The 14757-nt window shown below is 41.5% G+C and overlaps 1 protein-coding gene across 1 annotated transcript in view; it reads right to left on the bottom strand.

The window, feature by feature from the left end:
• Positions 1-14405, bottom strand: part of LOC124174414 — a 136789-nt gene extending 122384 nt beyond the window's left edge. Inside the window, exons 1-2 of the mRNA XM_046553548.1 lie at positions 13660-14405; positions 11632-12870 (exon numbers count right to left, since the gene is read on the bottom strand). Of these exons, the coding sequence (XP_046409504.1) occupies positions 11632-12776 (1145 nt within the window). The 5' untranslated portion in view covers positions 12777-12870; positions 13660-14405. The remainder of the gene's footprint in view (positions 1-11631; positions 12871-13659) is intronic.
• Positions 14406-14757: the final 352 nt, after the last annotated feature.

The raw sequence follows: 14757 nt of genomic DNA, 5'->3' as shown, positions 1-14757 counted from the left end.
CTAAATCACTATTTTTTTTTTTTTTATTATCATTCAGTTCTAGCTAATTTTCTTTCCTTCCATTCCAAGATTTTTCAAAAAAAAAAAATGTACATTATCTATAGACGGTACTAACAAGTGTCTTGTGCCTCAATTACGACATAGCGCAAGTAAACGACATAATAATTAGGACCGATCTTCGTGAATGTAAATATATGCACAAGTGTCACATCACCTATAGGTGCATCGTAATTACTGCAGAGCTCGAACAATCTGTTACATCAAACGAACACTTGCCAGGCCTAAGTGGTGCAATAAAAATAGTATAAAGAGCTGGAGTAAGGGAAAGCCGATAAGCGATACCTCTCCTCCTTGTCTACAGACCATTCTGATAGTTTCCAGCCTGCAATGCTGTCGGAGTCGCCCTGAGAATGCAAGAATGCAAAAACGCCAGACGCCACGCGCCGCCTGTGCAAACTTCCCCAACCGCATCCCCCAAAGACACGAGGACGGAATGCAGGTAGGAAAAGCAATAAAACGGTCAAGTGGGTGAGGCGAAGAAAGAGAGAAGTGAGACAAGAGAGCGAATTTGCACACTGCAGGGTGGCCGCAAATTTGAGGGAAAAATAATTTCAGTACATTTCCAAGTTTTCCAGGACCTAAGACCTAGCTTTTCTTGTCATTTTCCCAATTCTAGTAAGTTACTAAGACCTAAATCGTTCGGCTCATCAACTCTATATTCGGTTCAAATTCAACTTGAATTGAAGAAAAATATTATGTATGCAAAAAAGTCAGTTCAAGCCAATTTCCTTTTCTTAGCGAAAAAAAGTAAACTCGTCACATCAATAATTCATTTCCAATTCCCATGATAGAAAACTGATATTTTCAGTTTTTTCCATAACCAAATTCAAAATACCCCGACATTTCCAGACTGTCCAAGTTCAATAGGTACGTGGCCACCTTGCTGAGAATATATCATCTTATTAATTGTAATTGAATGAAATATATAATGCCGTTCATTTTCCCTTGATCGATGAATTTATTCACTAATGTCGTGAGTTCCTCGTCCTTGTTCTTGTCGGTTTACCCGTTGGACATGATATATCCCTTACAGGTATCAAGGGTAAACATATATTATAGGACTGCCCTAAATAATGAACCGGGTTACTGTGAAATAAGAGCTGGTTATACAAATTACACACGAAAGAATTCAACACCGCTGCCTGTTTGTCAAAGTTTTATCAATATCCGTTCCCGAAGAGACGATGACATGCAGCGGCCTTTTCCCCGTATTGCCCTGTTATTAATATTGCCATGGAGCGATGAACGAAATGGAACGAGGTGGTTCGATTAATCGATAAACCCTGAAACGATTTGCGAGCGCGGCTGTTATACGATCGATCAAATGACGAGCAATCAGAAGATACCTGATTCTTATTATTAATAGCCGCGAATAATAAGGAGACACGCTTTTTCCTTTTCGTAAAAGGAGAAAGGCGAGACGCAAGGAAGAAAATCAAGAGTTTTATTAAAGCTGATTGTGAGAGAGGAGAGAAAAAAAAAGCAAGTCACACCCCTTGGAGGCTGCTGGTTGAAACGGGCCGACGCGCGACGGTTCCGTAAATGGCAACACAACCGGATCGGATTACGTTGCGACGGACGGTGAACGGATCTTGAACACAATCAAACGACGACGCCGCCGCCGGCGTCCAGTTGAGAAAATCATTTTTAACGCCACTTATATAATGCGTCTCGGGATACTCGCGACAATAAGCATCACTGGTAAAACAATTTATCTGTAGTAACACGGAGAAAAAAAACTTCCTCAATTTAAGCCGACATGTTTATTTGACAGTGAATTTATAGGGGTTCAAGTGAATTGTGCCGAAAGTTCATTTCAGACTTTATCAATCCAAGTTCTGAATATTTTTCAATCAAATAAATATTCATTTATACAATTGCTGGTGAGATTTTCTCAAAAGAATGCATCATTTTTTCAATTAAATTAAATTCGTATCGTCAATTTGTACTCGAATTTAATGAACGAAAGTACATTTGGCAAATCCAATATTGTAGTTGAGTAAACTTGATAATGGGGTTGTTTAGTATACGATTTAGGTGAGGGTACCGATTGAATCAAACAACGTGTTATTGAATCAAATAAACGATATTATATTTAACAAAAGTCGGATTCGGTTCGAGTACCGTAATGAATTGGTTGATTCAGCTAAAAAAAACCGCAATACTGGCTGATTCAATCATCATGTTTCTTGAACATCATAATTAGTTTATTACGTCAATGAGATGTATTCGTTTCATTTAAGGAATTCGCTTCTTTTCTCTATTACCCGCATATTACTAGATTGGAAGAATAGCAATACTGACAGCAAACTCGCATGTATCGACAAATAAGCGTTGAGTTTCAAACAAAGAATTGATGGTGCGTCTACTTCGGTGTAAAACTAATTATCAATAGTCGTCATATAGGTAGCGTGTCTCATAAGTTGCAATTGCCTGAATACAATAAAAACTTCAGTTTTGTTTATTTACAGCCGATATTAAATTTTTAAATCTTGTCGATCCCCTGGTCTAGTTGTTTGATCGCTTCGAAAGTTTTTTTGTAAGATGTTAAGCCTGCGGTTTTTTTTTTTAATTTAATTTTTTTATTTTTATTGAATATTTGCTTGTTTGAAACAAGTTTTAATTTGATACAAAACGATCACGTTGTCTAGATTACATTAATATTTACTCAAATCAAGCAAATGTTTGTTTAGGACTGTACAAAGGCACGATTTACTCGAATGAAATAATATTTGCCGAAATCGGCGAATGCTTTTTCTCAGTGTAACGTGTTCCACGGAATTGTAATTTTCTTCTTTCATAACAGACATGGATATCGTACAGTACGCCGTACAAAGGTGAGGTAAAATGCGGAATATTAGAGAGAGGGAAAAGAGAAGCTGCATCGAATCTGCGACAAAATTACCTTTCAGTCAGTGATGATGATGAAAACAGGATAAACAAAAAAGCCATAGTTTTGTACCCGCATGAAACAGAGTGCGAGGAAAAAACTATCACAAGATATATTTATATGTCGTATTCGTTTTAATAAATAAAAACACATATCATCTCCAACAAATCCTAACAGCCGCGTCACTGTGGTTTGGCAGTCGTATAGCATGTATGCAAAAAATTTAGGCGATTGTGTTGGAACTGAAGTTTGGCAAAAAAAAAAAAAAAAACAATTCAAAAAGAGAATTGTATAATATAATACATACATACACACATATATATGTAAAAGATGATAAGAAAACTGCGGGCAAATATTCAACTTCCAGCGATACGCGATTATAAGAATAATTCCGGTAGCCCGGGTCAGCTGTTCGTTGTCAAATGTCGGGTGATGTGTGTTCTCATCGCGCCGCGTGTACGTACATGATACTGTCTACATACAATACGCGACACATCACAGAAAACAGGCACGCACACGTGTATAGATGGCTTCCTTTGTTTGCATTATGTCATTGTTTAGTCAGAAAATGTTTATGCACTTGCGTCGCGCGCGCGTGTCATTCCGATGCTATCTCTTCGGTTAGCAAACACCGCGCGCACATTCATACACGCAGGGAGTTGTGTGTACGTAACAACGCCGGAAAACAAGCACACATAGAGACACACGACGTGGACACGACATTTAGATACGTATAATATGTACCGTGCATAATCTGATCTGTGCATATAGTGAAAGGCTCACGTGCCGCTACCGGGCCGCGTATCACGACTGTACAATTATTAGCCGATTATCTTACAGCGCGGTGGGTCTCCCTCTGTAATACAGGGTGCACTGGCAACAAATGAGAGGTGAAAATGACGCGACATTTGAATCAAACTACCCCTGATCGTACGGCTTGCCAGTATTCTGGCGCCGCATTGCAACCATCAATGATGAAATATCCCGCGGTCCGACGTGGTTGAATTTCCTAGCTTCCATGAGTTATTGGATGCAAGATCGAGCGGCTCGTAATTTATATTTGCTGAGCCTGTCGCCGCGACATGATTGAAGGGAGCGGGGGATGATCGCAAGCTTGATCGCAAAACGAATATTTATATAGCAAGGTTCGCTAGAACTGCGTAAATGAAACTTTACGAGGGACGATGTTTGGCTCAGAGAACGGTTTAATGTGCCAAAACAAAAAACAACAAACTAATCAACATGTCGCCCCACATTGTCAGTGAGTCGGCAGAATGAACTGTATCGGCATTAACGTAATTAACGTCGAATTGAAAAGCTTTTACTATTTATGCGGAGTTGCGTTATCGTCCGTTCCAGTTTTCACAAATCTACATCACGTATGCAGGCAGGTAAACAGAAGCTGAGAAATTGATTCACGTATAGCCTGACCAGTTTGAATTATCGTCTGTTTCGTAGTACGATACAGTAGGTATACTTATAGGGAAAAGGAGAAGATAAAGGGGTCTTGAAACGAAGCGAGTTGTCTCGTAAAAAGTTCTGCACAAAATTCTGCGGTTAATTCGGTACAATTATCTCACCGTCTCGATCCGGGTCGTTCTCGCTCTCGCTGCGTACTAAGTAAAGGACACATGTAGAGAGAAAAAGCAAAGGAGCGGCATGCGACCCGGGTTTAACCGCAAGACGTGCGTACCTGCGCGTGTATATATCGGAGGGTGCCACCGCATGTTTAAGTTCGTAAATGGGGTCCCCGCCTTATGCGCGTTGTTAGATAACAAAAGTAGACAGCTTAGAAACAACAGCAGTTTGATGCTTTCCTCAACGGAAGGAACGGCTGCTGCCTTGGTTGTTAATTTAATATGTAATTGCACGTGGAAGAGAAGACGCCGGGACCGCCGTGGTGTACAATGATAATTAAGCTAACTAATTACCACACACGTTTGTTAGCATCTGAGAAAGGGAGAGACAGAGACAGAGAGAGAGAGAGAGAGTGACTTAGTTCCGTTTACGAGGCTAAAAGTTATTCCTCGCGATTCCTAGAATGCAATTAATAAGGACTTCCTTCCTATCTATCCAAAGTGTTTAATTTTACATGTGAAAATGAAAAATGTGAATAAACGAATTCTCCGGAATACGGTTAAAAATCAGATGAATTAAAAGAATGAGATAAAAAGAACGGATGAACAAGTAAATAGCTGCAGGTGGGATATGAGAGTGAATGATTTTAAAACAAGCAGTTTTAAACTGGCCATGAGCCAGCCCACGAACTTTCGTTTCTCAAACCGCAGAGTCCAAGTTTATATAAAAAACAAATAACAATATCCAATTCGAATTTCGAGTTACAAATTCAGATTCGTGGTCAACGATTTTAAAGCCCTCGGATACCATGTTGCATGAAAATGACGATTTTTTTATTTTTTACCACTACAATGAATCCAATATTACAAATTTGAAAGTCTGACCTTGGATTCGTTATCGGTGACCCAAAAAACTTCTGCCCACCAATCTTTACCAAAATCGGAATATTTTTAGAATTTACTACCATATTGGATCGCCATTTTGGATTTCGCAATTTGACTTCAGATTCGTTATCAGCCACGTAACAAACCGGTGAGTAACAAATTTTCTTCAAAATTCAAATGTTTTTAGTTTTTTTTCCAGCTTATTGAATGTGCCAAATGTAAACTTCGCAAATGTAACGTTAGATGCGTAATAAGCGACCTACAAAACCTCGCAGTACGAATTTTCATTCAAATCCATCCGTCCATTCTCAAGATATCATCATTTTTGTTTGATTTTTAGAAATTTTGTTATTTGAATAATTGAAAAAGTACGGAACCGATCGAAGCCAAAATCTAATCAATTCTAAGTTTGGAAAAGCCGCGTCGATTGAGACAAAAATCATTGAAATCCGGTAACTTCTTCTCGAGATATCGACGAACAAAAAAATTTATCATATACGTACGTAGAAACGTCGAGATCTAATGAAATATAAAAATTTCATTTTCGGTGTGATCAAAATAACTTTCTTTTTTCTCTGAAACCAGAGAAATGGAAAGCTTAAAAAAGCCCTCAGAGCAGCACTCGTCATTATACGGCCAGAGACAGATTAGTCTGAATTGAGTTCCCCGCCTTTCGAGCGGGGCTTGCGGATTGTACTAAAATTGCCGGTCACGGGGGTAAATTCCATCGACAGAGGGGCGAAATTTGCCTCGGCTGCGAATACGACGCCAGCTTCCCAGGCGACGCTTCGCCCCCCGTCGCTTTTTCTGGTTCCCCCGCACCCCGAGACGCCGGGGTCGCCCTGCTGGAGCGTTTAACGACCTTGTCTCAGACCTTCCCGAGGCTAACAACGACGCGGTAACTAGGTACCCAGCTCGTGGGCCTCTTCTGCTAGATTGTCTCTGGCCAAACGAAGCCTTTGAAAGGTTTTATCCGTGTCATCATCGGGCCGCTCATATTATTTCTTTATTCATTTACGCGACATTTGATACAATTGCAAATGTCGATATCTCTTCGCGTTTCAAGTGGAACAAAACTTCGTAAATTGATTTTTGTCATTACTCGACGCGGGACTCGAACTCGCGACCGCCGGATTTGCAGACCGGTACGAAACCGTCTGCGCCAACCAACGGTGTCGCAAGTCGACGCGCTAAAGTAAATGTCAACCTGCTCATAGCCTGGTACATGAAATGCCGATTTCTATTGAAAAAGGTTTTACAATGATCCAAAGAATTTTTGCATAACTGGGAGAAAAAGGAACATACACGCTAAGAATCACCAAAAATAATCGATTTTCGATTAAATTCATTATTTTTTCTCGATTAATTGAGGATAATCGATTATTTTCAAACTCGATTATTCGACCGACTCAATTATTTTTCCTCTCAAACGGTTTTTGTTTTTTACTCCCATGATCGACGCAATGTAATATCAATTTAGCTGATTAAAGTATCAATTATTATCACTGTGTTACTTGCTAAGTAACTATTTGAAGTGAATGACAAATCAGTATTGTTCATCCGAAATTGAAAAATATTTTGAATGAAACTATAAGTTATCAAAAAACTTTTCCGATATTAAGACATTTTGGTTTTATATGCACCGTTTAAAAAAAATACGAAATAAACGATTAATTTTTACCGATTCAATCGAGTCGTGTTCGATTAATTTTTGGACACACACACCAAATTGCGTTCGTCTTGGGTCCCTTGTACACATGCATGAGAAATATAAAAATCGTCATACATATTTCGTAAGACCTGAAAGAGATCCGAGACAGCGGTTCGACACATTATCCAGTGTTGTTGTTGCTGCTGCTCCCTACTGAACAATCCGTCACGTCGTAATATTCAAACGGTAAAAATAATAAATCTTGTTCTCAAACGAACGAGATCGAGAAAGCTGATTTGCGTCTAAATTCACGATAACGATTATCCCTGAACAAATATAGCTATCAACCATTGCCGTTCGCTATTCGCTTCTGTCTCGTTGCCTATAAATAACTCACTCCGAGCCCAGTGTTGCGAATAAATTCCGACATCACGCTACAGCTGAATGAAAAGAAATATCTGTATATTATTATACACGTTAAATATCGAATTTTTAATTACGCAGAAATCTATTTCATAGAAATTCAGAATGTAGAAGAAAGTCCCAATGCGCAAAAGTGAAAATGTAGAAAGATGAAAGAGAATGGCGATCCAAAATATGGAACCGTCGGAATCTCGAAGATTCTCATATATTTTGCATTTCCATGCTTTCTCTTTTCTGCCTTTTCACTCTCGACTTCTATAATTCAACTATTTCGATGGATTTTAAAATTCGTTAAAACAGATCAAGTCCCGTCCACTCACGAGAAAAAAGTAGAAATCTAAAAGCGTAATTATAACTAAAGCTAAGAACCAAACCAAGGATGTGATACGGACTCTAAAATCGCGTTAATCATTCAATATCAGATGAATGCATTGCAAAGAACACGAAGGGGAACGTCGAGCACCACGACTGACCCCCTAAGCCGCTGATTATTTTTGTGACTTTCAAACACCGGGTACAAGTTGTTTCGATCTATAACGAACAAATTGATCGTTATATCGCCATGATTTGAGGGGGGAAAAAATCTGGGTCACGAACGGTCCCTCTCCAAAAAATGAGTAAAATTTCTTTAATTTTTTTTCATGACTCAGCATCCTTCAGTTCTACCTGAATTGAATGAATCATTGATTATCTATCAATATGTACGACCAAAAAAATGTATATTCTGGAGCAAATGACCTTTGTCTAAAATATCATTGTTAATAAATCTTTAAAAATATGTTTTCTTGTCCTAAAAGAATGTTGCATATTTCAATTCAACGCATATTAAACCAACCTCTAATAATATCTCGAAGTGTAAAAAAAATTGCTTTTTTTTTTGTCAAAATTTTTAAAGGTTCCCCACGTTCCCCTATACGACAGTATTGCAAATGATACATACATTAGTCTATTTACCTACCTACTACCCGTATATTACAAACTATAGATAGTTTCAACGCAACAACCTGTAAACATGCACACGCGCACACACGCGATGCCTACAAAGTGTTTTCTTTCAACGCCGCGGATCGGACGACACGCGACGATGATGCGCATTCGCACTCGCGCTGTTTATTGCGGCAAGCAGTCTCGCCACGATCATGTCACATACATACGTGCCAACATGCATACATTACAAGGGCTGGTGCAGTATTTATTTCGCGTGTTTAGCGAATTATTTAACGCGAGTTATTAAGCGGCAGTGGGGCGGCAAGCAGCGCCGGGGGAAGGGAGGAAGGGAAACACTGGTAATTAATTATCACATTTGCGTAATCGTTATATGTATACACGACCGGCTGGCTGCTCGTCGCGTCGTTTGTTCGTTATTACGCAACGCAACAGCACATCGCACACACACACATATGTAACATATACAACGTACCGATCTATCTCGGTTTCTTACTCGCTCTCGCATCGTCGTCGTTTGATAAACTCAGAGTAGCGAAAGATTCCAAGCTGCTGCTGCTGCTGCTGCCTCTCTGCACGTGTACGCCGAGAGCCTTACTTTGTCCAATTTTTTTTCTTTCTTTCGTTTTATTTGTTATTTATTTTTTTTTCATTCTTACGTTCCTCACTCGAATTGCACAATCCTCGCCTTCTCCTTCTCCGACCAACCAACCAACGCTACGTTACGTCACCTCACGTTTCGTCTCCTATCGACGAAGTGGCAGTTTGACTACTATTGTATGAAAAGATGGAAAGAATCAACGACTGCCGCCGCCGACGTTTCCATATTATATACCTACTTCAACACACAGAGTAATAGTTATACATCCTGACAATAACAACGGTACCGATGATGATAATAATATGCGATGATGCGGGAACGAGAGATAATCAACGCTGGGTAACTACAATTCAGGTGGGATTTTAAAAACCATACGAAATTTCCCATATACTGGCGAATGGAACGTTTTTTGCAAAACCAGAGCCAACGGTGCAGTCCTGCCTTCGTCGTGGTCGTACATACGTTACAAGCTAATTGCGTACGATTCAATCATAAAAAACTACGTTAACGTTGCGTATTCATACACGAAATTCCCATCCAAGTTTCACCAGGTAACCTACGTAGGCACCCCTGACGGGCAATACGCACATGGGTCACACACACACACACACCACTAGTGAATCTCGAATAGTACGCACTAGGCGTACCTATCGCTGTGAGGATTCTCCTCTACGCCGCACTCACGAGCTGCGGCAGCAGTTGTAAATCAAAGAATCGGTGGACGGACCCGAAATAAAGGCAAAAAAGGCGGTAAGAGGGTCTAAAGAGAACTGCCAGGAATGGAACGGTCAGATTCAAAGTCACCGCAAATACCCATGAAGAGTTTCACCCAATGTCGGACTTCTCCTGTCCTTCTCTCGCATCATCTTCGGTGAGAAGAATCAGGGTAAAATTTTCCGCTTCTCCGTGTAATATGTCTTAGGTATACGTGGACCGAATGAACGCTACGCCTACCCGCACGACCTCTCCCCTTCCTCGCTACCTTTTGCACTTTACCTGACTCGCACTATCCATGTAGGTAGACACAAAAATTTATGGGAAAACCGAGTAACCGAGGAAAAGGAGGAGATTCTTCTCCACTGACTTCTACTGTAGGATTCTAATTTACGAAGGCCAGCTGTGAGCAAAGGCGACTTTCCCTCTCTTCTCATCTTCTCTCCATCGCCGGAACCCTTTGTACAGCACGTATTCTTTGCACAGAGACCCTAGCTCTGTAAGCCTAGCGTGGCTCCGTTTCTCCTTCTCGGAGTGCGTCGACGACGACGACGACCATTTTCGGAGGGATACGGAGGGTCCCTAACACGACAAGGAGAGGCAGGCAGGGGAATTCCCCGATTCTTTGACCGCAGGTCTCAGGTCTTTAAATCCTGTGTAGCCTTTTAAAGCGTGACTTCTTACCCTCGGAAAAAATACACCACCACCGACCCGCCGCCGGGTACGTTTGCCACCGAGTTGTGACGAGGGAGAATCGTCGACGCGGTTCGCTCAACCGGAACGGATGTGACGTCATGTTTCGCCACGAAAATTTTCCTAAGATTTTCAGCATGAGTTATATATGTGGCCACCATACGATGTGTGAGAGTTGCGCCTCTGCCAGAAATTTTCCGCTTTCCCCAAAGTTAACGAACGAATGGTGACCCGACCTCAGACATCGAAATAAAGAAACTATGTATACATGTGTATATAATTATATATAACATTATCTCACACACTATACTGGAGCTTCTATTCTATTCCTATACATAAGCATGTCAACGACCCTAATGATAATTATACATACATACAGAAATAAAATTTCTTTCCTCGATGACAAAAAACATAACGACAGCTAAGCATCGAAAAATATTTGAGTTATTGACCGAATAACATTTGTAATAAAGAACGGTTTAAAGATGTAGATCACTAAAGTGATGCAACAAGAGAAAAGAAAGCAGAGGGTAAGGTGAGCCAGGACCGAAGAAAGAGGGGAAAAGACGGTAAAAAGTGAGGGTGAATTATTTCCGACAATTTGTGAGTTAAAAGTTGCATTACGTGTTCATTTCTCGAACTTTTTCACAGTCATCCCCAGTGGACGAAATTATCGATTGAAATTCAGAAAAAACTAAGAAAAAATCAAATCTTCCGATCCGAAACCTGCGCAAATCAGTTTCAACATTTCAGCGTGATATTTGTACCAATACTCGTAGCAAAAAAATCGAGTAATTAAGGCAGGCGGTTGCAGAGACACGACCGAAAACCCGGAAATCCCAATTAAGGCTCCCCCAGCACCTAATCGGATCGGATGAACGCGCCACATGTGCGCCTACGACGACAGAATTTTTAAATACTCTTCGATAAAACGAGACTTCGAATCGTTAAACAGAGCTAGAATAGTTGTCAACATTATTAAATCTATCAGTAATCAAGTAATATCTGCAAATCAACCGCATTATTCTAATAACAGTATATCGTACGTATCAGGGATTTTGTTTCACTTGCTGTCAAACGAGGAGTGTATCAGTCCCAAAATTATTTTTTACTACTCTCATGAATTTTTTCTTCATATAATAATATGAGTTTAAAGTAAAGTAGTAGCAAGAAAAAGCAGGAAATTCCTTACCTGATATATATGATGACACCGTTAGTGCATATCCTCTTCCACCCCTGAGGAACAGAAACAGATGTTTGTTGTTGCTGCTGATTCACGGCACCACTGTTCATATTCAACACAACATGATGCTGCACGTTGTTCGGCAACAATGATCTCACAGCCTGCTGTGGACACGAATTTAATGACAGTGACTCTTGTGACTGGCTTTGACTTTCGGGGCTACTTAGGCTGCTGTAAGTAGATTCCGCTGTATCCGATCGCACAGAATCGCACCTCCCGACGCTCCCCAAGCTGATCTGATTATCCAGACAAGAATCCAATGTCTGATTCGAAAGAGAATTTGAATTCGAATTTGAACTCAACTCGCACTTAACACCGACGCCTCGATGGTCGTTCACTAAACTACTTGGAGAATAAACTTCCTCGCCGGTATGCTGAACAAAAGTAATAGGAGTAGTTTCGTTGACGACACTTGAACACGTCTCCCCTGGTGATGTGGCGATTTTACCCGGCGGCAAGTACCCGTCGGGCAATTGTGCCACGGGGTAGGCGGCGTTGCATGCCTCCCCGCTGACCCTGTGGGGCGCCCTCATAGAAAATACTTTCCGTTGTTCATCAGAACTCGTCGCTTTTCCAAACGGCTCTTCGCTGCCGCTTAGTCCTGGACTTTTACTACTATTCGTATCCGCCAGACTACTCTCTGTCCCGTTCCCATGACTCGTCAAACGATGACCGTTGGTCAGGGTTGCCTGATCGTAAGCTGTCCCATTGGTTGCAAGTATCGGTATCGGTCTCTGCCTGTTTTCGTCGTTGGCTCTGTCGACAATGGAGTACGATTGAGATCTGGAGATACCTTCTTCGTGTTCCGACAGGGCATTGTTTCCAATCGAATTTATTTGTTTGGTGATATTTTTACCCGGGTAAGTTTTAGCTGGATAAACTTGTCCCTGCGATTGCAGCAAGGCATTGTGGTAGGATCCCTGCTGGTAACCAACGGGAGGATTCTGACCTACCGCTGTGGCATAGGCAAAGTTATCACCAGAAACGTAGACTAGAAGACTGTTTTGCTGTATATTTGGCAGTGACGATTGGTGCTGATTGTTGCGATGGGAGGGAACAGGGTGAGACGGGATCTGCTCAGGCTTGCCGGCCATGGTCCAGGTCCAGCAGTGCAGGGCGCCGCGCCACCAACATTACTGGTATACACAGCGCACGCCTCCGACACTCCTCTAGTCCCTGCGGCATCCTCTGGCAACACAGAAAATACAGTGTCAACGTCAACGTCGTTGCATCCTCCTACCCATATGTTGCCGACTTGTTTGGGCACCGGAAAACTTATTAGAAAAAGAAAATGAAGGGAAAAAAAAATATCAGAAAATTATGTACGCTCTATGAATACACCAAGGCTTGAAAATCTCCATCCTTGCTGGGATAACCAAAATTGAGAAATTACGATTACTATTTTTTTTCCGTTTACACCAGATGCATTTCTAGCTGTGAAGTGCAACAATTGCAAGTGACGATTCCGCGAAGGGAGGGGCGGAAGAAACATAGTTCAACTAGGGAATAAATAAACAAATAAATGAATAAATAAATAAACGTGAATTGAATCGAATTGAATTGAATCGATTTGAATCGAATCGGAGTAAAATAGCGTTTACGTCAAGGGCCCGAGTCGAGTGAATCTGTGTCAAACCTCGGTTGTCGCGTTGGCGATGCCCAAGGTCATTCATTGGATGAGAAGCTGGCTGACTGACTGACTGACTGACTGACTGACTAACTGACAGGCAGGCAAGCAGGCAAGCAGGCAAGCAAGCAAGCAGGCAGGCAGGCAGGCAGGCAGGCAGCTGCTGTCGAGGAGAAGAGATACAAAGTCCGAATAGTAAAATAAAAGGCATACGAATTGTCTGCATGTTTAGAATAATTATAAATGCTAGACCGCGAGGGAAAGGAGTGAAGTCGTACCGACCGACGGTGTCGCGGTGTAACGTAGACGAAGAAGACGACGGTGTAAGTGGAAAAAAAATGCGTAGTAACCTGAATTGCGCATTTGGTGCATATGTACGAACTAGACAACGACTGAATCCAGTTGACATCACACACGAAAATAATCCAATAGCGGCACTGGCACTCTATTAACCCTGACCAGTAGGAGCTGCACTTGCACACTACGGATGTATAATCTTTACACACCGTGGTTTAATACACAATATACGTATATTGTATATGTATGTATATACATCTATACACGTATCGGTGTACGTGCAGAATCGTGATATAATTAGGGCACAAAATATGTTAACCAATTGATATTGTTATGACATCGATGTCATCACCGTTACATTACGGTTACGTCGCGCTACGTTACGCGTTCGCACTGTGAAACACGGTTAAGTTAACCCCGTCGCCGAAACAACTTCCCAACACCTGCGCGGTCCCGAACCAATGTTTTCACTAAAACTTCACCTTAATCGTGGAACAAAACACTAACGTAACGATATTAATTATAATAAAAAAAAAAAAAACATCACTCAACGCGCGACAAATCTGACCCTGCAGACCGAAACACGCGCACGATTTTCACCCTGAAAATCCACTCTATTTCGTCAATACCAATAAAAATTCCATCCCGCAGATGCTTTCCCTCCGCTGTATTTTCACGTAACTGATATTGGAAAAATATGGCTCCCTCTGCATACCCAGAAACCTTTGCGGCATCTCGAGTCTCGACGACGGACCACGGCTTTCATGGTTCCATGATGCATTTCACAAAAACAATCGAGGACTACGCCCGTGCCATCTGACGACGGTTTACCTACGCCGCGGTATCCCCTCCCCTCCCTCCTGGCTGCGTGACTGCGCCGAACTCGGTCGTAACAAGACCCATTCACATCGATACGCGACGCGAAACGGAGCGATTTCACAGCGCTCTGAACGGCGCGGTGGTCAGCGCCCACATTACGGAGCCGAGATTCAGGAAACCGAGAAATTGAATTCAATTGAATTCACGGATGGATAGTCTTCCAACTCTTCGATTGAACCGGGATTTATTTGGAAGAACAATAATAATTTGTCTTCGTTTCATTTTCATTAATTTTATTCACGGTGTTTCAGCACAGAAATTACGCTAAAGTA

Source organism: Neodiprion fabricii, chromosome 1, assembly GCF_021155785.1.
Source record: "Neodiprion fabricii isolate iyNeoFabr1 chromosome 1, iyNeoFabr1.1, whole genome shotgun sequence".
NCBI classification, from domain to species: Eukaryota; Metazoa; Arthropoda; class Insecta; order Hymenoptera; family Diprionidae; genus Neodiprion; species Neodiprion fabricii.
This window is presented reverse-complemented; position numbering and strand designations above follow the sequence as displayed.